This window comes from Danaus plexippus, chromosome 20, assembly GCF_018135715.1.
Source record: "Danaus plexippus chromosome 20, MEX_DaPlex, whole genome shotgun sequence".
Taxonomy (NCBI): domain Eukaryota; kingdom Metazoa; phylum Arthropoda; class Insecta; order Lepidoptera; family Nymphalidae; genus Danaus; species Danaus plexippus.
This window is the reverse complement of record NC_083550.1, coordinates 389,236-416,147: the sequence shown is the minus strand read 5'-3', so window position 1 is coordinate 416,147 and position 26,912 is coordinate 389,236. Positions and strand designations below refer to the sequence as shown.

The 26,912-nt window shown below is 37.1% G+C and overlaps 3 protein-coding genes across 7 annotated transcripts in view; all 3 read left to right on the top strand.

The window, feature by feature from the left end:
* The window catches only part of LOC116773834 (myosin-2 heavy chain), a 69,701-nt gene extending 52,219 nt beyond the window's left edge, over window positions 1–17,482 (top strand). For 3 of the 5 annotated variants that reach the window (XM_061523903.1, XM_032666352.2, XM_061523902.1), the window contains 12 exons: window positions 8,306–8,438; window positions 8,530–9,990; window positions 11,482–11,799; window positions 12,027–12,350; window positions 12,691–12,852; window positions 13,703–13,756; window positions 13,884–14,317; window positions 14,615–14,735; window positions 15,025–15,141; window positions 15,297–15,451; window positions 15,669–15,787; window positions 16,282–17,482. In XM_061523903.1, coding sequence (XP_061379887.1) covers window positions 8,306–8,438; window positions 8,530–9,990; window positions 11,482–11,799; window positions 12,027–12,350; window positions 12,691–12,852; window positions 13,703–13,756; window positions 13,884–14,317; window positions 14,615–14,735; window positions 15,025–15,141; window positions 15,297–15,451; window positions 15,669–15,787; window positions 16,282–16,469 — 3,586 coding nt within the window. In that variant the 3' untranslated portion in view covers window positions 16,470–17,482. The remainder of the gene's footprint in view (window positions 1–8,305; window positions 8,439–8,529; window positions 9,991–11,481; window positions 11,800–12,026; window positions 12,351–12,690; window positions 12,853–13,702; window positions 13,757–13,883; window positions 14,318–14,614; window positions 14,736–15,024; window positions 15,142–15,296; window positions 15,452–15,668; window positions 15,788–16,281) is intronic. The other 2 variants (XR_009753057.1, XM_061523904.1) reach the window with 2 other exon arrangements.
* Window positions 17,483–22,882: 5,400 nt separating this feature from the next.
* LOC116773846 (transient receptor potential channel pyrexia) lies at window positions 22,883–26,161 on the top strand. The gene has a single exon (XM_032666372.2). It carries the CDS (start codon window positions 22,898–22,900, stop codon window positions 25,907–25,909), a length of 3,012 nt encoding a protein of 1,003 aa, XP_032522263.2. The 5' UTR covers window positions 22,883–22,897; the 3' UTR covers window positions 25,910–26,161.
* Window positions 26,162–26,580: 419 nt separating this feature from the next.
* Window positions 26,581–26,912, top strand: part of LOC116773952 (protein unc-79 homolog) — a 27,475-nt gene continuing 27,143 nt past the window's right edge. Inside the window, 1 exon segment of the mRNA XM_061523855.1 lies at window positions 26,581–26,834. The gene's annotated coding sequence lies outside the window, so the exon portion shown is untranslated.

Sequence of the window (26,912 nt, the reverse complement as noted above, 5' to 3'; positions counted from 1 at the left end):
TCTTCATTTGACATAAAATGCTCATAATAATTTATAGTGAAAGTTAATTAGTGTTAATTGAATTAACCGATACATAATGGCGCTAATGCGATTAAAATGGCGATGAACTGAGACAGGTTCAATGGTTCCTTATTGTTTTTGACTAATTTGCTCGCGACATGTCTGACTTCAGCTTTAAATGGCTGTTGAAATACTAAGCAGCACTCTGTTAAATGTGGCTCTCGTAATGTTCATAGTAATATATTTACTACTTTGATAACACATCCCCACACGTTACATTTGTGGATAGTGTAGTAGGTGTTTTGATAAGATTTATGCCTGGATATTTAATAAAAATCATTTCATGGAACAAAACAAACATCCCCATTTTATAAAAGATATTTTCAAACCAAATATATGTGATGACCGAAATTAAAAACCACTCTAGTACTATTTAGAAATAACAATTTTAATGTAATGTAAATATCGAGCCTAGTGAAGTTGTAGCCTTTGAAAAGGAATTGTTCGAGATCCAATTTTTGTTGGATAAGTTACCCAAAAGAAGTTGTGTAATTTGAAATTGTGGCAAAGTACATGTCTTTTATATCTGCGTATTGAAAATTAAAGTCTAGCATTTTTTATAAGACTGATATAAAGAAGAAATACATCAGTGGCGTTTTAATCGACTTAAATAAAGTAAAATATGAGGCACATTTTAAATTTCATAGGGCATTTATGTCTGCACCGCGTGCGTCGTCAGACGTCGAAGTTCCTTATTAAAGGTCAAGTGGTCACGTTCAATTGTATCAAATCAAAATAACTGCGACCTCTCACAATCATATTACGTCATGAAAAAATGTATGCAATTAACTGTTATGAAAGATCATGTAAGTGTGTCACAAATAATGATTGGCTTCGTTGATGTTCAACAACAACGGTTACTACAAGCGAGTTAACGGACATGAGACCATACTTAAGATTCTTATAACACTACATTCCTTAGTTTATAATTCTATCATTAATGTTTCAGTGTTATTCTGATCTGTAACTCATATAGACGTTCTATGTAAAATTCGAAAAGAAACTAAAATTTAAATTTGAAAAGAAACAAACATACCTACCTCTCCTTAAAGTTTAATAGATTTAAGTTACAAAAGGTTTTCGTTGTGAAGACACAGGTATACATACAATTATAGTTTTATGTGTGCGTCCAAAACTACTCTATCAAGATTAGAAGAAGGGGCTTTGCCCTCGAACGGGGACTCTCACAGACCGCAAGACGCTACGTCGTCTCACTCATCTGTCAACCACAACTGGGTCAAATCTCGTTTTACGGATGCTGGATAGGACACTCTTAGTTTTTCCCAAAGCCTGTATAAGACTCGGGACAAGAGTCCTAAATCCTTTGAAAAACATGTACTTATATCGCAAGCATAAAAACCATTAACATGTATATCGGAAGTGATCAATAATGTTTTAAATGACCTCTTGCTCTCATACGTAAAGGTACATCTAAATAAGTATTAGCCATCAGTATCCATCTCAATATACAGCACTTTCGATGGCGTATCGTTTAAAGTCTCTTCTATTAACATTGCTTTAAGAATCTTAATATATGAAGGCGGTTCCAGTACATCTGTTCAGACAAATCCTATATTCGTTTAACCTGTCCCGCCTCAGGTCGTCTGTCCATGAGCTAATGGGAGGGAAACATTTTATGTCAATCCTCATTGTAACATTGGGAGCGCTCATTAGATATTGGAGGTATTATATTACTTGAGATAACATAATGTGCTTTATTATTTCATACTTTATAATAACGTCTTGATTTTGTTCCACTAAAATGCTGTCCAAATAAACTCGTACAGATGAAATAAGAATTGATTGTTGATAAATTATAATACATATTATATAATGAATGAGATCATTAAGATATTACCAAAGGTTAATCACTTCAATTAGAATTTTGAGGAAACAAACAAATATTTCCTTGAGAATCTAGTTTAAAAGATTTACATTTATAATATATAAATAAAAAACATATTTGTATATGTAATTATTATAGCTAACACAATGCATCCCATACAAACGAATGCGTCATTATGATTTACGCCAGTTGCGACATCAGGGATTAGTTACAGGCAAAGTGTTTCTACGAACACTGTAATGTCTTACCGTAATAAATCTGTAATACTAAAGCCGATGACTTTCGCAATATTACATTTACAGAAGCTTTATATACCTCGGAATAACCGTAATAACGTCAAATTTGTTTTATTTAACTAAAATTCCTTCCATACTACGCAAAACAATAATGAGTTCTGTCGACACATGAAGCTTGTAGGACATCCATACTTCGACGAGATGACTGCGTTCTGTGATTAGATTGTGTATGGAGTGACGGAGGAGCATTAGAAGAGAATCAATACACTAACTAAATTGTAGGACACGCTCGTAAGACTAGCAAAACGAATATAGAAATAGTAACTAGGATTTGTAATAAAAGAAATTATGTATAAGTCTGACACCGCCTCCTATCAGGAACTGGAGGTAACTGATAACGTGTCTTCCGCTTTAACTTTCTATGTCAACAATAATTACAATGTCACTTTCCTTGAGTCAACACAGCCTCTAAAGCGGATACATGTGAAATACGCTAATAGCCGTTCTCGTTTCACAACTAACAGGAATTAATCGACAATTACGATTTGACTTAAATTAAAAACTAACAACGTATAATTTAAAAGCGTTTTGAATTTTATATATAATTATTACGAGATCGGAGTGTATTTCACACACTATACTAATGTAATACTAGTGTCGAGACGTCGGTGGAAGCGTACGTCGAGAACACTATGCTTACCTCGAGTGTATATCGTGAAACTAGATACGGAGCGTTAACAGTTCGTCATTCATAATTCGTATTAACGTATCTTATTGAATGAGAAAAGCTAACGCTTCGTATGTAGTGTGACGATGCAAACTTATTGTAAGCACACAGAATTCAGTTGTATTATGTTGCTTTTATCTCAAACATCGTGTAACCATGGCCTTATGAGTTCGTAAACTCCATAAATTCTGTAATAGCTGGACATTATTTGTTATGTTATATAATTTGCGAGTAGAAGCGTATCTTTCAAAGACCGTTCTTGTTTATTCTTGTTGTAATACCGTAAATAGTTGTGATTATACTATCATCATTTTTATAAAAGAAAAATCATAAGTCTCCTTTGAATCATTTATCAATCGTAATCGACGTCCAAGACCTTCTACATACGAGTATAATCCGTATAAAGTAACGAGCTCAAACATTTATACTATTTGCAGGTCTCTTAAAGGAATGTAAATTGGTAAACAATGTTCTGTCCTCTCTTAATTTGTGATATGATAACATTATCTATACAAATGTCATTAGACGGAAACCTCTATTAATATAATTAAATCCAAATGTAATAATTAATTACAATCGAAATTTCCCACGATACACTTGCCTCGGACACTCCGGGGGTTAGAAAGTTGCAATGTCGTTCTCGTGTTGTTGATAATTTTGTCAATACTTCTAGAAAGTTCTTAAAGTGTATTATGATCCATGACATAACAGAGTTCTCTAATTTGACATTTTCAGTTATCTTTCATGAAATCTTAAAAGGTCGGTCAGTGTACCTGAGTCCGAGTTACGTCGTGATGATGGTTGCTAGACCTTTTTTCTCCAATAACATTATAATTATATGATCTATAAGTATTTGTATTTCAACAAATATCTGTTATTAAATTCTTTTTGTTCGTGCGGCAACTCCCGAGTCTCTCGTACTATTTATTACGACGAGTGTATTCTTAGAATATTACGGAGGTAATCCTTGTCTTAACTAACATGAAGTTACTTCTTTCCTTAATTACTGTTCTCTTGAATTACCATTTGGTCCTTTTCGAGATAAATAATTGTAATTTGTACAAAATATTCAGTTTTAAATACATTATCATAACGTATGTAAACGCCATGATTGGATTTAGCACTCCAAGTGCTTCTTGAAGATATTAAATCCTTGCTCTATAAACCTTGTTATTTACACACTACAAACTACATATACAATAAGTATTTGCTTAATTTTATCGAAGACATATATGAAAAAGTATTTATAGTTCAATTAGCTATATATCATATTACATATATGAATTTCAAACATTTCTTATTAACAGAACAGTTATATTTAATCAATAGTACACGCCGTTGAAGTTGAATTGTCTGAGCTTGTTTTCGATATTTTTCTCTGTCTTCTTAGTTGAACTCCATCTGAACTGTGCGTGTATGAGAGCAGGTCGAGTGTGACTGAGGTGTGTGTTACACTGAGCGCGAGTGTCGCGTGTCAACCTGTCTCTCACGACCCAGCATTATGCAACACGTTACTCTCAAATGTACGTTTTTATTGTGACATGATTCTATTGTGGTAATTCCAAGCGATATTGATTAGACGTTTGAGAGATATATTTAATTTCGAATTTCGAAGACGAAAGTAATATTATGTCATTTAATTTGATAACGTATTTTATGTTTGTAAATCTGATGAAAAGTTAAGACTATATATGTTTGTGCTAATATACATCAACATGGACAGCATTGCAAATTTATATTCAGATAGATATCATGAGTGCAGGTGTGAAATCAGCTCGACAATTCCTTCAAACACCTGTGAATAAAAAGAGCAGTGTCTTCCCAAGCCTGCGGTTATATGGAAGTGGTTTGAAATCCAACACCAGAAATAGATGTGCGCCTTTTTGTCAACCATTACATGGAAAACGACGTAACTTTGTACCGTTATGTTGACTTGGGTTACAGCGAATGCTACCCTGGGTATGCTCCGTGCCGCGGCGATAGAGACATTCATAGAATTTTTGCGTGGGTAGATTTTGAAAATAATCACTAATAATATGAAATGTGTGTGTCATCAACAAATTATTTAAATAACAATTTCTTTTGTGGAACTCTTTTAATAACAACCAAATTAAAAATTACAATTACAAAATCGCTAAACTCTTTGTTATTTGTTTTATAACAGTTGTATTTCCGGTTATTATAAATTTAATTACCTACTAAGTCATAAAGTATGTATAACTTATTTAATTAAAATTTCCGATAGTGCCTTTGAGAGCGATAATCCAGACATATTCCGAGTAGGTACTTGAACTAAGGTTTTGTCACGTCCACCCTAGTCTATTTATATATGATACATCGATACTGTACTCTATTTTTAATGGGATACGGTTCATTATGAGACAATAACTGTATGAATGTCGTTAAACGAGTTGCCATAAATCAATTCTATAGTATAGTTAGCAAACAGTGTTTCCGCTTAGTAATATTATCCTATCATCTTGCAGTTTCCATAGTGAGACATAAATAAAAATTTTATTTCTTAAGTGAGGTATGGACTTTCTTCATATAAATTTGCAGAATTCTTTAATGATCTCTCGAGTCTGATAAACATCGCTAAAGATTATTAGTAAAGAAGCGTCAGTGTGAAGTAAAAAATCCGACAAAATTGCGAATACAATGTTCCATCATGTTATATAAATAAGGTTCCTCTCCTAATTTCAGGTTTGCTTAATAGATGTGGTATAATATAATAAACTAAGTCAAAGGACTCAGAAATAATAATTCATAACTATCAATGACTGTAGCGGCTTGCTTCATTTACTAATGTTTTAAATACAAATTTAAGCATTATTCTAGGTATAATAGTTTTGTGTAACAATGTATAATATATGTCTACCTACTATTTATTTTAGTGTTTTTACATCCCACTTTCTTACAACCTGAGAAACCACAGTATATAATATTATCTAAAGTGGAGATAATAGCGCTATTTACAACTTCCAAATCAATTCTTTGTTTCCACCCTCTGCACCGACAGCAAATTGATTCGTGCTCCACGACCCGCCGACCGCCGGCCGTGATCCAGGGTCGATTCCCGGACAAATTGCTCGCACGTTCGCCGTATTCCCATGGTGGAACTTTCGTAATTCCTCTTAACAGTTCCACTACATACATACATACATTTCATTTCAATCTTGTATGCAAAATGCAGTGCGGTTAGTATATATCTTGTTCGTGTTTGTGTTATGTGAGATGAGCGTTTCAAACAAAGAACCGTTTATATATTACACAATCACATAACCGCGTTATTAGTCGTAAATTATAGTTTACGAGATGATTTCCTCTTATACAACCCACCACGCAAAAATTCCGTGATGCGAGTACGTTTGGGACGGCGTGCTGACAGAACTAATTTGCCATTAAAATGATATAACTTGTATAGCCACAGAATAAATAACATAGAATGTAAGAGACTAAGTTGTATTTGAGAAGTTTCACTGTATAGGTGTGAGTCGGGTGTGACGTGTTGTCATTCGACAGAACGTCACACTAGCAGTACGCAGTGCAGACGTGGTGCATTGAAAGGTATTATCGCAGACATCATAAACGGAATATTAGCTTTCTATTCAAATAACCAAAAGTGTGACGGCGAAAGTCACAAACGAGTCTGAAATTTTCACTTTTCTTTAGACATTGGTATAAAATGGATGGTTGTCTACGATACTGAACCATTGACCCTCAGGCCGACCTTTTGGAAATATATTAAAAAAAGTTATACTTCGTTAGTGTATGACATTGTCTATTTATAAATTACTAGTGACAAATCAACGAAAATGTTGTAATTATACAAATTTTTTACCAACACAATGAACGTCTTCATCGGATATTAATTATTGTCATATATTATGAACATGAACAATGTAAATTGGAGTGTCCTATTTGTTTCTGTCACTTTATAAAACTCCTTGAATGAAACGGTTTATTTTAACAAAGTTTTAAACCAAACAAATTACTTTAAACTGTAGAATAATATCAATATTATCTTCATATATATATGATGATGAAATCATATAAGTATAAATATTTTTCACAATCTTCTAAACACTGTGATGTATGCAAAATAAACAACTTCCAATCAATTACAACATGTTCCGTAAGATTTATCTCCGGCGAGTCATTGATTGACATTCGCCTTGAAACCACTCGCCGGGCCGCTGTCCAGCTTTATAGATATTAAAAATTTAAATACACCTGTATTTATTGTAATAGGAAATTAATTAGAAAGCGTTAAATTATTTTGTGACATGCTAATAGCATATGTTTTGTTTGTATTTTATTGAAATATTGTATTGTTAACTAATATATATGATACATAAATTTTTAATTTGGTGTTTCCGTCTGATGTAATATTTTATATCAAAATTGTTTATATTTTCTATATTAAGACTCTACAAGAATTTATATATATATATATATATATATATATATGATCTTAAATTATAAAACCTCTTGTTTATACTATGATGACCGCTCCATCAAGGGCATTGTTTCTCACTGGCAAATTGTATAAAATATTCTTAAACAGCTAAATTTTAAATGGAAGATTCATTTCTTCGCAATTTTATTTATATTCGTGTGTAGTTCCAGATATAAAAATACGCGTGACTCGTCTGTGACTAACAAACAAACATAGGTGAGGAAGCTTAGGTAAATGACGCAGCCATGACACAATCCTAATTTATTTAAAGATAATACCAAATGTTTCGGAAACATGTATTCTACAATCTGTGTACATATTGCACATAAGTTATATATAGATTGTGTCGAGTCTTCTCTATAAAACATTTTGTGTTCGTGGTTTTTATTTGTAAGCCGCATTAATGCCAATATATTGTCAGGTTAAGTTCTTATCGTTTTGACAAAATATTTTAAGTCTGTAACGAGGAATCGAGTAAGAAGTGTACAAAGTTAAAGCCAATGCACTGTCGTCTTAAGACGTCGTATACGTTTCAAGACCATTTATAATATTTATACCTCAATGCGAGTAAATGAGAATTAGCACAAGAAACAGTCGCAAAACACTGATACTTTATTCGTTTCTTGTCAATGCGATAAACATTAAAAAAATATCTTAAGTGACACACGTCTCTCTAGCGAATGAATTTTAGGAGCCGTCAACACTCTTAGTTGGCAATCTATCAATAATGCATTGCGCTGGGGTCGGCTCAGCCGTAGAAGGAAATCTCGCTCTAATAAAGACTAGGAAATCGTTACCTCCATTTCTTTGTTTAGCCGACATAGCAGACTTACAGGCTCTTAAGTAACAGTTAATAAAAAGTTGCGTCATGGCGTTTGTTTTGTTCTTATTTGTTAATGCAATAAATATTAAATAACAATCATAAATGGAAGTTTTATAGTTGATACATAAAATGATAACAGAAATATATTTTTCAGAGCCGGACGGAGAAGGAGAAACCCTCTAGCTCTGTATACAGAGGACGATGGGCATGATTTAAGTGACTTGGGCATCGGCACCTCTAGCACCAAGAGCAGTCTCAGTGAGGACTGTGACACACATAGTTTGGCCGTGAGTAGACAACAATATCAAAGTTTAATTTGTTTTAATTAAAACTTTATCGATTTATTAGAATGACATTATTATGTATCTGGTTTTTTAGAGCGATGGCATGGACTTGGATAAAAACCATTCAGATGTGGAAACCATATCCAATTGCGATAACAATCGTAAATTAGGTTCCAGTGCAAACGAATACGATACGTGTACCACCATGACCATTAGTTCTCCCGAACCCGAGGAATATACATACGAGGGCGCTATAGAGGGATACAAGTCAAGAATTATATCACAGACCAACAGTAACATAGTTAAGACGGTGGTCAACAATAATGTAAAGGAAAACACCCCCGAAAAGACAAACGGTGACATTAATCGAATTAGGACATCGGTCAGCAACAAGATCGAAGAAAAAGTTTCATCGTTTCAACACGAACGGGCTAATGATCTTAAAAATAATAATCAGAAGAAAGATTTACCTAAAGTCGATATACATAAACGAAGAGAACAATTCGAAAGGGAACATTCACAAGAGTTGCAATTGTCAAAACCTAAAGTGCCCGAAATCGCCAATAAAAAGTCGATTAAGGAGAGATTGTCTTGTTTAGAAAAGTTCAATGAAGATATTCAACTTCAGAAGTCAACTAATGACCTTGCTAAACTACCCGGGGAAGTGAAACCCCTGAAAGATAGACTTAATTCACTCGAAAAGGTTAAATCAGCTAATGCGGAAACAGAAAAAAATAAGAGATTGTCTAATGGAGACCTCAGTAATTCAAAGTCGCTCAGAGAGCGTTTGACAAGCTTGAAGTCACAGAAATCAGAAGAGGAAGTTAAGGTCACAAAAACAGAAGTCAAAGAGGTTTCAATGAGCATCAAAGAGCGGTTGTCTTGCCTTGATGCTGCCAAGAATAAAGAAATACCAAAAATTGCAATCGAAGCGGAAATTATAAGCGACGATAAGATCCCAGAACAAACTGAACACAGTGAATTAAAAGATAAACTGTCCAATAGTTCGCTGAAACTTAATTTGGCTGGAATAGAAAATCAGATGCAAAGCTTCTGCCGCTCCCTCGATAGCTTAGATATAAATGATCAGTCGTCTCCTAATTCTTTCGACAGAGTCCAAAGTTTAGAAGATTTTGACTGCGCTGAAATGCAAAACAACACAGTTCCGAGTGACATTGAAACTGAAGACAGTGGGATCCATACAGCTAGAGACTCGTGTGCACCAGCTGACGATATTGCAGATTTGACTCAAGTAGCTTCTCCAATTGGAGAACCTATGGCTGAAGTATCTGAATACGAGTCGTCCAACGAGTACAACGATACCGTAATGACTTTAGAACCCGCTAAAACTGAGAAACCTATTGGGATGGATTCGGAGCCGTATCAGATGAACGATGAAGTTCAAGGAAACGAGGAGGAAGATAGTGATAGTGGAAGCAATTATCTCCAAGCCGTTTCTCAACCGGAAGAAAGCAGCGCCACGGAAATTACAGAGATACAAATAGATAAAGAAGATGAAGACACTTTAAAGAGTCTGGACAATCAGGACTCCAGTGTAAGTCTTAATGAACCCGCGTCCACGGCTTCCGAGGGCGACACGGTCGTGTTCCAGGGAAAGATGACCATTCACGTGAACTTGAATGACATCCGCAGTTCTTCTGGGGCTGGATACTGTAACACTAACAATGTAGCTAACGAGTCGACTAACAACAAGGGCATGGTAACTGTCTCTAATATTACAACCACCACTAACATCTCATCGAAGTATTCCAGACCATTTCAAACTAACATTAAAGCATCTAGCGACACGCTTAACAGTGACGTTTACATTGACGATTCATCGATGCACTCTCGTAATATTAACGAAGGTGTTCCGTACACCGACACGTCCCATACCGATCATGGTTTTCATAATTGTGTACAGACCCCGGACTCCACCCACCCCGAACCCCGTAATAAAGTGGTAAGTAGCTCACAGGACTCTAATCCATTTTGGCAAAAACGTACTAAGAGATGTGTAGAGCCGAATAGACGGAAAACAATACTGTTCATAAATAATAAAGTAACAACCGTAACAAACAAAGTTAACAAAGGCGAGGACTCGGTTAACTGAAAGCTTCATAGGCTCAGATCATCGCCGATACGTGTCCTCATACATCGCTGAGTATGCGAGTCATATGAGAATATCTGTTATGGGCGTAATTTTCTAGAACTTTTTGATCTCTTTATTTGTACGCCGGTTCGCGGCTCACGTCTCTGAGAATAAACAACACCGTACCCCAAACTCCCCAACACTAATTCAATAGTAATATGTCACGTAACTTTAATTAACTCATTATCTTAGACCATTTTATGTTGCACCTGAAATGTGTGTGCTAAATTCAAAAAAATATATCAAAACTGATAACTGCCGGAACATTATAGTGCCTAGATTATATACAGGTGTACATAGAACCCTCTTAGTGTATCCATCGTAGTATTCAGTGATCAGTGTAGAAAATACTTATCGTAGATTATACATGTCGTGATATCTGTAAATTCAATATCGAAATATATGTTAAACTGTTATATGGGTTTTATTTATGTAATCTATTGATACGTACCTCATTAACATACCATTTGATTATGATAAGACAGTTTCAATGTAGGGAACCATGTATCGTATAGTCTAATAACGACGTTTATCAGCATTAGTCGTATTATCTTAAACAAACTGGCCCCTATCTTGTGCTCGTTTCATGACACCTCAGTGAGGTGAGCGATAGTTCCGCGGCCAGCTCCGTATAGTGTTCATCATTGAATATATCGAACGACTCTTTAATAGGATATTTCATCAGCTTTGGTGGTGGGTTAATCAGGTAAGCTATGCGTAGACGCTTGTTACTAACACGCATTTCTGCCAGCATTTTGTGATAATTTCCATGTCGCTTGAAAGCATGATCGTTTCTTTCAGTTTTGACTTTTACTTTCGGTTTATTTTGTGTTAAGCTTTTTTTTGTTCGTGATATATCTCATACGATGCTTATGCAATCGTTTACTTCGACAGGTTATAGACGCTTTAGAACTAGCATTCCAGGAATTGGATTCTGAGGAAAGCGTCGACGTCGCTATGGACGATACTATAAGCAACACAACAACAGCCAGTGACGCTAAGATCACTGATAACGTCGATGATTTGCTGAACTTCGACGTCAATAAGAAAGTATCAGTGACCCCGTTGTATGAAAACATTGATATATTTAATCAGAACTTGGTCGAGTCCAGCGACTTCCCTCTGGATCTGCCCACCAACGCACTCGAACCTCCTAAAGAGAAGCCTCCGCCGCCGCCCACGGAAGACGGCCCCGACGAACTTCTAGGAAATGTATGCCTGTTTACATTCTTCATCTAAATATTAACATTGGCATCTTGAGTGCACAATATTTATTGCACGTAATACAATTATATCACGTGCAAAGATAACACTTTCCGATATTACTGTCTAGCCTTTCTTTGCTCATCTTTAAGTTTTGTACAACGTTTCCACTAGTTATGAATCTAATATGAGTATTGAAATATCCGCCAGGGACTAACTAACCATGTTACTTAAAGGGTAATTTCAAGCACACGAGCTCGGCGCGCCGCATCAAGAAAGAGATTCGAAACAAGCGAACGAGTTTCCTCGGCATCGAGGGTCAAGACGATAGCTATCTAGATGTCGATCTTAAACTATCACCTCGGCCCGACATCACTTCCTTCCTACAAGAGGAGACGAAAATCGAGAAACTTCTATACAAAAAGACTTTATCCCACGATAACGCTAAGTTGAGGGACAGTCGGGACTCGGGCGTGGATGTGGACAGGGGATCGGAGACCTGGTACAGAGGTCACTCCTCACCAGACACCTCCAGCCCGCACAGTCGCCAGAACAGCGAGGTAAGGTACACCAGCACGGGATCATATTCCGAACATTACGGATCTCAGCGACACATTCATTTCAAATTATAAGCAGCTCCTTGTGCAAGTTCTATTCCTTACACCTTATATTGTCCCCGACGCTTCCTTGGCCGCCGTCGCGTCGTTGTTATCGCTATCGTCTCAATCAAGCGATACTTTATCTGTCAACTTACGTATTTAGAACACGCGGCCACGACTTCTTCGTCTGTTGAGAACATTATTTACTTATTTGATATTTTTTGTTAATATTCAATTATATTTAATGCCATTTTTGAATTATTTGTATTAATTGTTAGTTCATATTTATAAACACTTCCAGCCTTACCAAATGACGGTGACATCTGACGAAGAAGAAGCAACGAAAAGTGCTGAACAAGCATTCTCCAAGAATTTAACGACTAAGCTGTCCGGCTTGACTGAAAATGGTGAAACTCAAGATAATAAAATAGATCACTTGGATAAGAAAATACAACAACAGCAGGTGAGGTCCGACTGACATATGAAACGGAGTTTTGTATTCAGGAGGCTTGGATGTGGATACGCTGTACTTTAATAATATATCCGATGATTACTAATGTATATATTTTTTGATTATTTATGTAGAATCATAGTGAGATACCTCTCGAATGTACAAACATACACACTGTACTTTTGTATATATATATTAATGATGTTATTGTAACATACCCCGCTCGGTGGTAGTCGGTTAAGGGTCGGTGAAGCTCGTAACTCTAACATAATGTAAGTGAATGTAACTTTAATTTGTCTCTTCTGTAGTTCATACACAACTGTCTCGGCTACGATCAGCTGTAACAAATAGTGCTTGCTAATGCTTTTATTATTATATTTTTATAGAAACACTGCTATCACGGATGCTATGATTAGTTTTGTTTAGTCCGAGTTCTGTATGATTCCTAAATAAATATTATTTATTTCATTATATACAGCCTTTTATTTGCACGGTACCTTATAATGCACTCATTTTTTTCGTGTCGCTTGTAACTCATGTCATAATGATTTGATTTGTTTTTCACACTTGCATTAATCAATTGAAACTATTATATATCCTAAAAAGAACCTTCAAGTCATTGAAAATACAAGTAAAATATAGTAATAAAAGAATATATTAATTTTCACAGACATTCGCATATATTTTTCGGTTTCCTTCCATAATAATCACAATAACGACACTTTGACGAAACGCCGTCGTCTATAACACAAGAAATATGTGCGAATGGATCTGTAGGATGTCATCACGTATTGGATATGATAGTTTCAAAGGCAACCATTTGTAAATAACATTAAACAAGATGGCCGGCGGGCTGTTACAGAAGCGCACTAACGAAGATTGTCCGGACGGGATCTATGACGATGTTCACACGAAGGTAATGACGTCATAACCATGACATACATACTGTAAATAATACATTAAACCATTCAAATGCACGCTTTGAACTAATTTTATGAGGAAACTAACAGAACCGACACTAATGTTTATTAATGACTGAACAGGAGGTGCTGCGCTTCGAACGAGAGCTGCTGCAGCTGGAACAGGAGGAGCTGAGGCGGCAGCGCGAGAACCTGCTCAGGGACCAGAACCGAATCATACAGAAGTCCGTCCAGGACATCTCCTCCGCAGTTACTGCTGACAAGAACGTCGTTCACAGGGTTAAAGGCAAAAACCAAAACTATAGACACTCGATGCCGAACTTGCTGCTAGCGGAACAACCGCCCCTGGTCATAGAGAGGACCATCATGGAAGAGAATATCAAGAGGAAGCCGTTCGTGTCGGAGGAACACATACAGAGTCACTTCGGAGTGGAGGAGAGCAGGAAGATACTGTTCGACGACAGGCGACCAGCGGCCGGCCTCGTGAGACCTCCGCAACCAGTGCTGCCTCCCAAACCCAGGAGCAGGGACTCCATCGAGAGGGAGATCACCATGAGGTGAGGGACTATCATACAGTAGTTTCAAAGACAGGCACTACTATGCAATAAATGGATCGTTACCATTGACCACACCGGAAATATCATTATTATATCCGGTGGCATTGACATTTCCTCATTGACAAGGACTATGGAGTAACAAGTTCGAATTAAATCAACGTGTCGTAAACCTCGACAGACTGTTACGTCTATCGAACTCCCTTCGCCTTTCCTTCTTAATGTTATCATATAACTGTGATCCGCATTATAACTCAATGTTTTTACTCCGGGTATGAGCCGTACATTGTACCGTTCCAGGAGTAGTCGCGTCCCGTCGGCCGTGGAGTGTGTGCAGGTCCCCGTCCAGCGTGGACCGCGGGCCCCGGACAGGCACACTCATGGACGGAACTACCACCCCATGTCGCGACACACGCTGCAGGTACACCATACAATACACGAGAATACTTAATACAGTAAACAGTCAGGCGGCGAGGCCGTGAAGCAAACCATTTGGACGATGAGTATGATGTAATGTTATGTTAAAGTTAAGCTATGTTAGAGAATGTGTAACATTTATTAACATTTTGTATGCAGAATACAAAGCCGGTTGATCCGACTTGTAAATATGTTATTAGTCGTTATATTTCTGGAAATCTTTATTCGTCTGAGAATGCTAACTAACATAATAAAAGCAGATTCATTTCATGACTACCCTCCCCCTCCTCCAGGTCCTGAGCGCGGCGCCCACTCCCAAGCTGATCTCCAACTCTGAGTGGATGCAAGCGAGACCTCAGCCCAGGCAGAAGCAGAACAACTATAACTACAACCAACACTGGCTGATACAGGTCACTACAGAACGCATACTGTATATTTATTTCTGATAAACATTTAATAACGTTCAAAGGAAAGGAATTGTTCAGCGGCTGAGACTATATCAAATGTCTGTCAGTGTGATCAAAATGCGGATGTTGTTACTAATACTTGAACATATTTACTTCAGGAAGCGGAGCAACGTCGCATACAGGAGCAGCGTGCCGTACAACGTGTGCCGAACGTGCGGGACGGACGTGACGTCACCAACCTGATGGGGCGGGACGGACGAGCGAACGGTGTTCGCGCCTCACACGCATCTCACATCACACATTACGCTAACTCGTGAGTTATATACGATACTAGTGACGTGATATATAACGCGCCACACACGGACGAGACTGATATAACAATAAGGTGTGTTTGTGATATTTCATAAAAGAAAGAGCGCTAGTGGAGTTGAGCGGCTGTGACCACGAGCGTATACAACACATTGTACACATGAATATGCCATGGCTTCTACTTAACTATGTGTTATCGATGGAATGTAATAATTTGACAGCCAAGTGATTCCTCAAGGCCGCAGCCTCGAGCTCGGCGAGCGACGACCGGAGCATAGAGAGGATAAGATGCTGAGCGTGAGCGGCCGCAGGAAGTGCTCGCACTGCGGGGACGAGCTGGGTGAGAGGAACAGGGCTCTTAACACACGCACTGAATAACATACATATGCGTATTACCTAATAATATTATTATATGATATTGAAAATTTGTATGGATATTGTCGCTCTGCTACACAAAAACTACTAACCGATTTTGATGAAACTTACTGTAATATATATTAGAAATAAGAAGACCTTATCTCGGATTCCGGATCACTGTAATCCCGCAGGATTACGGTATAGAGGTGTTATTGTGTATGAAGTCACGTGACACAGACTAGATGGCGCTGACGGCTGGTCCACATAGCTATTTTAACACACTAGTGCACTAGCACACTAGCAGACACGTTTAATTAGATCAGTGTTTAAATTGAATAACACGCTTAAATAAGTCATATTAATAAAAAGATAGTACACCGCCTATACTGAATGTTTTCAATTCGTATAAACTATATGCAGAGTTGTAGTAACATTAATATACACATGTATGTATAAGCGATGTGTTATCCTGCACAGGTCGCGGCGCCGCCATGATCATAGAGTCGCTGTCCCTGTGTTACCACGTGTGGTGTTTCTCGTGCGCGGCGTGCGGGGCGCCGCTGGGCGACGGGCGCGCGGGCGCCGACGTGCGCGTCCGGGGGCGGAGTCTCCACTGCCACCAGTGCTACAGCTCCGACGACGGAGACAAGTACTCCTGCGTGTGATGAACACGCCGATCAGCTCCATAGCATACACAAGACTATGACTATGGAACCGTTCGACATCTCTACGAGTCGCTCCGTCGCTCTTATTGTTAGACTTTGTGATTGTGATGTATGAAAATTAATTATATAAGTGATACATTCATCTCATATGCATCATCCGGCCGACTCCTTCTTACCCCAGCACTCGAAATTAGAGCGGCGATGACGTCATGACGTCATTTCCGCCGTCTCACAAGACGTCTCTGGACTCAGCCGGACTGAGTCCATTACTGCACGCTTTTGTTTTCCTCTCTCTCTCCTTGTTTCGCTCCGTGTGTGACACGAACGACTTGCGGAGGTCTAAAGTGTTTTTAGTGAATTCTTCAAAGTTCGTGGACCGTCGTTCGTGTCATTGTACAGTTATTACCATCGCTTTAGGTACATCTAAGTCTCACATTATATGTACTTAAATCAACAACTCGAATATCCTGACCGTTATTCCCCTAACATATGATAATTCCTTATTTTTTTGATATATTTTTTATTAAATCTATGAAGAGATTCTATACATCGTGTCACTAACATTGGTGTGATCTGATATACTTGTGTATATACTGTAACTATATTAATAAGGTTTGATGATCGTGTAACAGTTACTTTATTGTTTCCCGTTAACGTTACTGGTATAAGTATTTTTATAGTTCTCATATCATCGTCACTCATCGTGCCATGAGAGACATCTCTCGCTGAACCCATTCATTTTAATATCTCCTAAACAGACGTGTATTTTATAATTGTTGGTGTTTGTATAATTTTGTAAATATATTAATTTATGCTGTAGCGTGTTATGTTAGCTTTAATAGACTAGTGTTAGAACATTTAATCCAAAAACCTTTATTATATGAGACTGTGTACTGTCCGCGGCAACACGTTTGCTGTGTTCTCTGTGTAGTGTTTCTCATGCCGTCCGTACGTCAGTACATCGTCTACGTTCGACTGCTACTGTATATCAATAAAATATTACGAACACATTATTATTTTTATTTAATTTCGTAATTACCTCCGAAAAAAATTACTTAAACTTCCTTTTAAGATATGAAATGCGTCACTTTATATGAAAACATCAGTTAGTGATATTAACTGAGGCCTTTCATTTTATCTTTATTACACATTGTTCTGTCATTAGCACTATCATACACGTTTCATTAATCGGTCACAACAAAGCGACATCACATCTGAGCCCGGCGCGCCTGGAGTCTACATTACATACCATAGGGTCGTCCTGGTTAAAGTTGCTAAGTGGAAATTTATGTCTAGGATATGTAAGAATATTCCAGCTCTTTAGATCCTAGCATCAGGCCCACGTGTTGTATTTTTTTACTGATCGACGTTACGTGCATACAGATCCAGGTAACTAAAAAATAATAGTTTAAAAAAACACGCTTTTATAAAAAATCCAACTAAAAAACAGAAAATAAAATTTCATAAATTTAGATTAAGAATAGTGTAAATAAAAAATAAATGTACATTATTGTAAAAAAGCGTGGGGTGCATTTACAGTGCTTTTTTATGATATTATCAAAGTAAAGATCGTTCTACTCATCTGTCAATTAAATGTTTATAACTATTGACACTATGCACCCCACGAGGTTATTGGTCTACGTGGTTTTGTTGAGAGTAAAAAGAGAGTCATCGGCTAAACATGTATTCTTCAGGTGTCTTTTCGCCGTGCATGGCGACTCTACATTCCTTTAAAGTTACTTCAGATGTTCGTTACCCAAGACAGTTGGGCACGAAAAAGAAGGCAGCAAACAAACATCCTTCCTTCACGTCAACTATTATGAACCCTGAGTCTGTAAAGTTCCCCTTGTGAAGAACTTAACAGACAGGATCTTCATACCCTTTATGATCCCTGTGACTTTTAGGACCTCCGTGTTCATTAAGAACCGCACTAATGGTGCTCTAACTCATCCGGCCAAAACCTTTTCGAAGTCTATGAAGAAAACGAATATTCCATATCGCGTTTCATTACAAAATTCTTAAAAATTTAACAACGAAACTTAATTGACCAGTGCACGATCCCCGTGCGGTCTTTTTACTATAAATTCTTTACTGTTTATTGGCCCAGTTTCATTCTTCCAGAGTTTTTTGAGCAAGAAATGTACATTTCAGAAAGCCGGATCTATTTCCCACGTCTCAACGGGAATGCCATAATTTCCTGGCTGTTTCCACAATATAACAATAAAATATATTTGAAGGAGTGTGCCATCTCAGTCCTGTTCAATGTCAAGTAACTACTTCGTATCTCAATAAGTATTCTTTGGTACCTTTATTTGAAACTTTGACAGGTGTTGTTGTCGCACTTCTCTTCCTGCTTTATTTCATATTCATTCTGAAACTAAAAAACATCCGGTAAATTTCTTCGTCTTTCTTGGCACAACTTTTAACATTGCATTGTCTTAAGCCTGTTTTTAAGCGATTTCTTTGAAGTCAAGATTTTAGATGTGCAAGATGTCCATGTGAGACACATAGCCTAAATTAAGTAATATCATTGAATATTTAAACCGTTTCGCCTTCCATAAATTAAGCCTTCTGGTATCTGCTATAAGCAACAATATCATTTATCGTTTATTGTTTGATTTAGCTTTGTAATTAAATTATAATTTCTATTTTCCATAATTGTTGTGACCTGGGTAAATCATCCTTCACTAATCATTGTTTGAATATTCCACAATTAATTCTTCGTTACGTAATGGAGGTCGGTTTCTTAGTATCGGTTAGTTTTACAATCGATGTCATTGTAATTATCACATTGAATTTATTTCGCCCTCGTCTGTTAGTACGAGCATTTCTTCTAAAGCTTCGGGTCTTGTGCTTGTACCGGCTCTTCGTATTATTAGAAGTAAGCCCCCAAAGCCAAGGATTCCGTTTGTTAGGTAACAGCCAGGGGACTCGTGAGGTGCTACGGAATAAGAAAATATGGACGGAAGCAACATTCAAATTGTTTAAAATTGAGTTATTAGAAAACGTAATAGATGAAAAATAACCTTTTTGGAAGTAATTATGTCCAGATGAAGAAAGCAACAATATTGTCCTACTGACATTATAAATGCTAAAGTTTATGAGGATGTTCAGTTGCTTGTTGCTCTTTCAGTCCGTGTAATTTTGTACAGAAACACAAAACTACACGGCGCACATCGCGCATTTTTACGCTACATACAGAGCATCTACAGTTTTCCATTCCCAGCCGACGTGGGTACATTCATAAACCAAAAGCATTCCAAAGTTTGACAAAGCATCCTTGTGATAAAGCATCAGTCGTGTGTAGCAAGAGTTCGCTTGTTAAGGACGTTTGATGTTTGACGGTAGGTTAGCATAGCTATTATAATTATTCCCTACACGTTATTCATTTCCCCTTAAACTCAATACCGAACACAAAATGTAATAAGTCGCAGATAAGGTCTAGTGTATAAATAAAAGATTCCAATCATATATGAATTAAAAAAACCAAACCTGTGTTATATATTGTTACATAAGTATATAATACGTGAAAGATATTAGTTTATCAAATTACAATGAGAAAGGTTTGCGGTCTCCAAGTGTATTCATACAATAATTATTCATTGTCGATTTTGTGACTGATCAATTAGTTCTTAATTATTTTGATTTATTAATAGATACTCCTTCTACTTATTTGATTATAATATTTGGAAGTTGGTACATATTTAGTTGGAGATCATTAATGTTTAGGCATTTGATGATAATGACATATTGAACCTGGGTTATACTTAAAGATCAGGTATTAATGATGTGCTAATAAGAGATTGTAACGTCAAGATGCTGACAGGAATCAAACGTTTCTAGTACAAACCGGCACGATTGACTTTAATCAGCAATATCTTTCAACCACCGCAGTGACTTACCGTGCATATTATCTAAATAATATGTACTTTGTTGTAACGAGAAACAGTCAATGAGTTTATTGTTTCAGATAACTTCCAAGTTATAACGTTTCAGATGTTGTCTTGTACTTTGTATTTTTCATTTAAAACATTCGTGTTATTAAAATTTAAACTGCTGCCTCCTTACACTGTAAACACTACAGCACTATATTAAGAAGAGAACTGAATATAATATTGTTACAATGGAAAATACAATCGCTCTTAAAGATAGACGTCAGTATCTAGTAAGTTAAAGCATCACGTGCATTATAAAATGATCTAAAACAGACAAAGGGAAGTAAACAATTGTGAATATTAGTGCCGGAGATGTATATCTGTTTACCTACTGGGAGGATATCTCTTTAACAGATCGGGATTGACCTCTGACCAAGGATAAGGTTACGAAGGAGGGCTTTGATTTATTGCGAGTCTCAAAGGCGATCTAGTTCATAGTTATCTACTGTCTGTTTCCCGTTATAACTTTAATCACTTAAAAATTTTAATTAAATTTTGTATGTGAGAAATGAAAAGTTTTTCACAAAGCGATAAATTCTTTCTTTTCAAATCTATGACCATTAAGACAATAGATGAATCAACGTCTGTAAGTAAATATATAATAAATTAATCCCCTTTCGAATATGCTTTCTTTACAGCATTGAGTTTCTTATCTTGGTTTAATACCCGCATGTGAGTACCTAAAGATTTCGTGTTCACAAGAGACAGAGTAATTCGATTCACATAACGCTATTATTTTTTCTTGTTTTTTGTAATTACATTGGTATCTACTTATTATGTAAAATGGACTTTAACCCTATTACGACCAGTCGTGGGAGAGTTACGACCTTGGTTCACCGCGGATAATCGATTGTCCAGAATTTCAATAGATCTGAAACTAATTTAATTGTTAAAGTGGTCCATTCCAAAAAGAGCGTAAGTTTATTATGCAATTGTTAATAATAATGACATCCAGCTTGTCAAATATTACGCCACGTTCCCAGATTCAAAATACTACAAAAGATAATACTTTTGAAACAATTTTGAGATATTAACGTAATGTCATATATTTAATATGCCATTACGTTAATATTTATTTGCAGGTGCTTAAAACACGTGACTTAAATAAAAAAATCTGATTCAGTAGGTATTGAGTAATTTGCTTTGTTTGCTTCATTATTTCCTTGTAACACTATAATTATTGTCTCACACTTAGCGTTGATGCAAAAACAAATGTGATTATTATTAAGTGACGCATTAGATGAAGTACAAATATCACTAGATCTAAAATATCACATTAAATATACTAAAAAGCATTGACTAAATAACATACTAAAACATAGTTTCCCAAGAACTATTTTCATTTTATAGATAAGTACTTTAAAATTTAAAGTCCGGAATATTAGAGTTTTCATTTTTCTAAAACGCCAGGTCATATAAACAAATATTAAAATTATAGTTTTCTCATAAACTTTCCAGCTAAGTACAAAAATATTATTAAATTTGAAGGTGGTAGGGTCTAGCTATGATCGGTTATTACAGTTCCAACATGGGCTGGCTCAACCGGGGAAGTACCACCCTCTCACAGAAAATCGGTGTTAAGTCATCTTTAATGGATGTGTTTTGTCCGATGAATGAGAGCGCCGGTTGCCCTTTCCCTTTTCCCAACCTTTCTTCTCCCCCTTCCACAATACAGGCTGGCAACGCATCCGCAACATCCCTTATGTTGCAGACATCCATTGGCGACGGTGAGTACCTCCCATCAAGTAGGCCATATACTCGTTAGCCACCGTTGATATAAAATAGAATAAACATTTTTTTATATATAAAAATATATATGATAAGTGCCTATATGTACACAAATACCTGAATTAAAATTTAATTTAATGTCGTTTTATTTTTTCATAACCTAATTTAAGTAACTGCGCAAACGCTCAGTTTAAACTACGCGGGCGTTTCATGACGTACTATTTGACTTTGATATAGATTATAATACACAATACAGTTATATGCTTTGGTAACGTAAAAATGATTATAATTGCCTCGTATAATGTACTTCCCATGCGATTTATTCTCACGGTCAAAAATAATACTTTAGTCATATTTTTATAGTTAAGCTACTTAAGAGTTACTTCTGGAAATATTTATTATGATGTCTCATCATGTATGTAAAGTATATATGAATAAGAAAATAGACAATAAATTTATCACGAATGTTAGTAAATAATGACAAAAGTCTGGCTGCGACCATTGCTAATAGAGCATGATAGCAATAAGGAGGAGTTTATATTAACATTACAGTATAAGTAAAATAATTACTGCTATGTAGTTGTTTAAATTGGAAACCACTGTATTAAATAAAATGATCGGTACATTTTTGAAATTAAATTCATTTGTAAATGTTATATTTAAAAAAAACACCTAATTACTATATCATTCATTTTTTATAATATGTATATGAAAAATAACCATAATTATAAATTATAAATTGTTTACCTGAATAAATTTAATATAATGAATATAGTATGTAGTCTCCCTTATAACGAAGGTGCGCGCGATTCATTCACATCATTGCAATTGACGGACAATAGCAGACGAGCCAGTCCCGCGCCGACCGCCCGCATGCCCACAACGCGTAGTCTTCTCACCAAGCGCTGGTTCCGCAGCCGCCGGACCGAAGACCCCGAGGATGGCCCGCGTTCCCTCCAGACTATGGACCGCAGGCCCCGCGTCGCACGAGTCCTCAGTTCCCCCGCGAGGACGCAGACCACGCCCCTCGATGAGGAATCCATGGAACGAGCCTACCCCTCCATGGGGCACTTGGAATATGTCCTGGCCGGTTCTTCCCCGCCCGCCGAGAGCGCCCCCAACATGTATGACAGCTTCGAAGAACCTCCGCTGGACTTAACTGCGCATATATGCGCCGACTCGATACGTCAGAGCGCTTACGAACAGATGCGAACCGCCGGTGGTCGATTACGATTACTCGATGAGTTAGAATCGAATGTCATATCTAAGGAGACGGCTATTAACACTTTTACAACTGCTTCGGAGGCCGAGAGGAATGTCTGTTTGTTTTGGAGTTCATTCCTGAAATTAGACCATTTCTTGCCGGCTTTGCTCGAGGCAGGCGCTGACCCTTTATACTTTGATGCGCTTGGGTTGTCTCCGTTACATGTAGCGGCTTTTAGCGGTTCAACGGAATGCGCGAATTACTTGCTATCTTGCGGTGCCGATCCCAATTACATGCCGCGGTGTTTCGTGCCGCTTCACAGCGCTGCATTCGGGAACTCTGTACAGGTCGCTAATCTACTAATTAGCCGTGGAGCGTCTGTTCATGCGGCTGTAAAGTACGTTAACTGCGAAGGTGGACTGTTACATTGCGCTGTTAGAGCTAACGCTGTTGAATGTTTGAAATTGTTTATATCGCATGGCGTAGACGTCAACCAAATCGAGCCGGGAGGTACTAATGCTATCCATCTAGCTGCCGACTTAGGAATGATCCAGTGTCTTACAATACTATTAGCGACACCGGGCGCTGATCCTAATGTTAGAACAAGGGTTGGAGATAGAGAATCTACCGCATTACACTTAGCCGCAGACGGAGGTTTTGGAGAGTGCGTTGATTTACTTCTTAGTAAAGGCGCTGACGCAACTTTAAAAAACCACAGAGGTTTTACCGCTTTACATCTCGCTGCACGTTCGGCAAGTTTGGAATGTGTAGAATCCCTGTTAAGAAAAGGTAACGCGGAACCTAACTCTATGGACTTCGATAAAAGGACACCCCTTCATGCCGCCATCGGGAAATGTGACAGCGCATGCGACATTATTGAAACGCTCATCAGTTGGGGCGCCAACGTGAACCAAAAAGACGAATATGGCTTCACACCATTACATCTCGCTGCACTCGACGGTCTATCGGCATGCGTCGAGACATTAATATATCACGGGGCCGATGTAACGACCCGATCTAAAAAAGGAAACTCGGCGCTTAATGTAATCGCGCGAAAGACGCCCGCGTCGCTTGCTATGATAACGAGGAAGTTGGATTGCGCTATCACGTTACACCATTCACAGACAAGCAACAGAGAGGTCGAACTTGAACTAGACTTTCGCAGTATACTGCAACATTGTTATCCGAGGGAAATAAGCTATCTGAATACCTTTGTAGATGAAGGGCAGAAAGAAGTATTACTACACCCCTTATGCTCGGCTTTCTTATACATCAAATGGGAAAAAATACGTAAATATTACGTAGCTCGACTATTTCTAAGCTTCATATTTGTTCTATGTTTAACTTTGTATGTTTTAACAGCGCTCGCGCATAATTGCTATAATGGGAGTAAAGATATGGAGGAGACAATTCAGGAACAAGAACTGTGTCAAAAACAATCTATACTCGGAGATTTGCTTAGAAAAAATCCTTTTGTTATCGAAATGCAATGGTGGGTACTAGCTGGAATAACAATATTCGAAATATTCAGAAAAGTTTATGGCATAGCGGGCTACTCGACCGTGAAGCAATATTTGATGCAATCAGAAAATATAATAGAATGGTTTGTCATTGTGAGTGTGTTTTTGATATCCTATATTTATACAAACATTACATACACTTGGCAAAACCATGTCGGAGCGTTCGCAGTGCTGGCAGGATGGACGAATCTGATGATGATGATCGGCCAGTTGCCAGTGTTTGGTACCTACGTCGCTATGTATCAGAAGGTCCAAAAAGAATTTGCAAAACTATTAATGGCTTATTCTTGCATATTAATCGGATTTACTATAAGTTTTTGCGTGATATTTCCCGACTCCTCGTCTTTCGCTAATCCTTTCATGGGCTTCATAACTGTTCTGACAATGATGATCGGCGAACTCAACCTAGATCTCCTTTTAAATGAACCGGATGGCAACGATCCGCCAGTGCTATTGGAGTTTTCAGCTCAGATAACTTACGTTCTATTTCTAATGTTTGTGACGGTAGTGCTTATGAATTTACTGGTCGGTATCGCAGTTCATGACATTCAGGGATTGAGAAAAACAGCTGGTTTGTCGAAATTAGTAAGACAAACTAAACTTATATCTTACATGGAGCTAGCATTATTCAATGGCTATTTACCTAAGTGTCTTTTAAAAATACTGCACTCTTCAGCACTTGTCTCTCCGCAAGCATATAGAGTTGTATTGAGCGTTAAACCATTAAATCCGAGTGAGAAGCGTCTCCCAAGGGATATTATGATGGCGGCGTATGATATTGCTAAAATGAGAAAACAATATGGACATACGATTTCATCAAATGGATCGACGACGGGAGCGTATTCATGTTTTAAGAAATACGAAAACAACAATGATTCCGGTTACCGAGAATACGGTTATTCATCTGGACTAGGAAGTATTCAGGCTAGATTGGATGAAACATCTGAAAGTGTACGTCAACTTACGCAAGAGGTAAAAGAGTTGAAAAAGCTAATAAATGCCCAACAACTCGTAATTCAACAAGCCCTGGCCAGCGCGGTGGACAACCGTTGATGATATAATAGCCCATTTATATTTCAATGCCGACGGCACAAGTCAATAAACTATAGCGAGCATTGTCGTATATTTATACTTGCTTGAAATTACTGTTGCAAACTTAATGTACGTTTTGTATTGCGGATCTTGAGAGATAATAGTTTTTATTTATGTAAAACAGAGATAAGCTGTGATCGTAGTTGTTATAGTTTCTAATATTATGTGATATAATTTATCATGATAATAAAATAGTTTTCATTATCAATATAATGTTTTATTTTCAACTTACTTTTGCTTGGGATTTTATTTTTTACATGATGTGATGCCATGATTATTTCAGTATGCTGTTATTATATAGGAATTAAATGGTTTAAATAAGGTATGCTATTAATTTAAATATTTTTCTTTTAGTCGCAAGATTTGAAAAACAAAAATAATTAGTATATAATAATTTATTCTTAAACAGGCACTCCTAGTACTAAATTTAGACTATATCTCACAAGTTTTCGAACTACTACTTTTTATTAACTAGTGATTTGAGAATAAAAAATTAGGAACATTTAAAGGCGTCTCATAATGTCATCCTCATTTGTAATAAGAAAACTCTCAATAGATATTTATTTAACATTAGCAAGGTAGCGCAATTATTTTTATACATGTTTTATTTCTGAATAAATGCAACTGGCAACATTTGCTCGAGATTTCACGAGTTGCGCGCTAAGATTGAATCAATCAAAGCAAACTGCGATCAATAGCCTGAAGAGAATAGAAAATCTAGATTCAGGTCATCTCATCTCTTTCACCCAGACGGATACGAAGGCTGCTAAATTCGTACCTAAATTGCTGTATTGATTACTTGTTTCCGTTCATTTTGCGTGTGTCATTCAAATGCAGGGCAGTTTTAAGATTCAGCTCATAAACATGGGGACTCGGGCGGCAGCCTGTAAGTGCATAAGATATACGCCGCTTTCGCTCATATGTTCGAAAACGCCGCATGCATGTCCATTAACGCGTTTCTTTT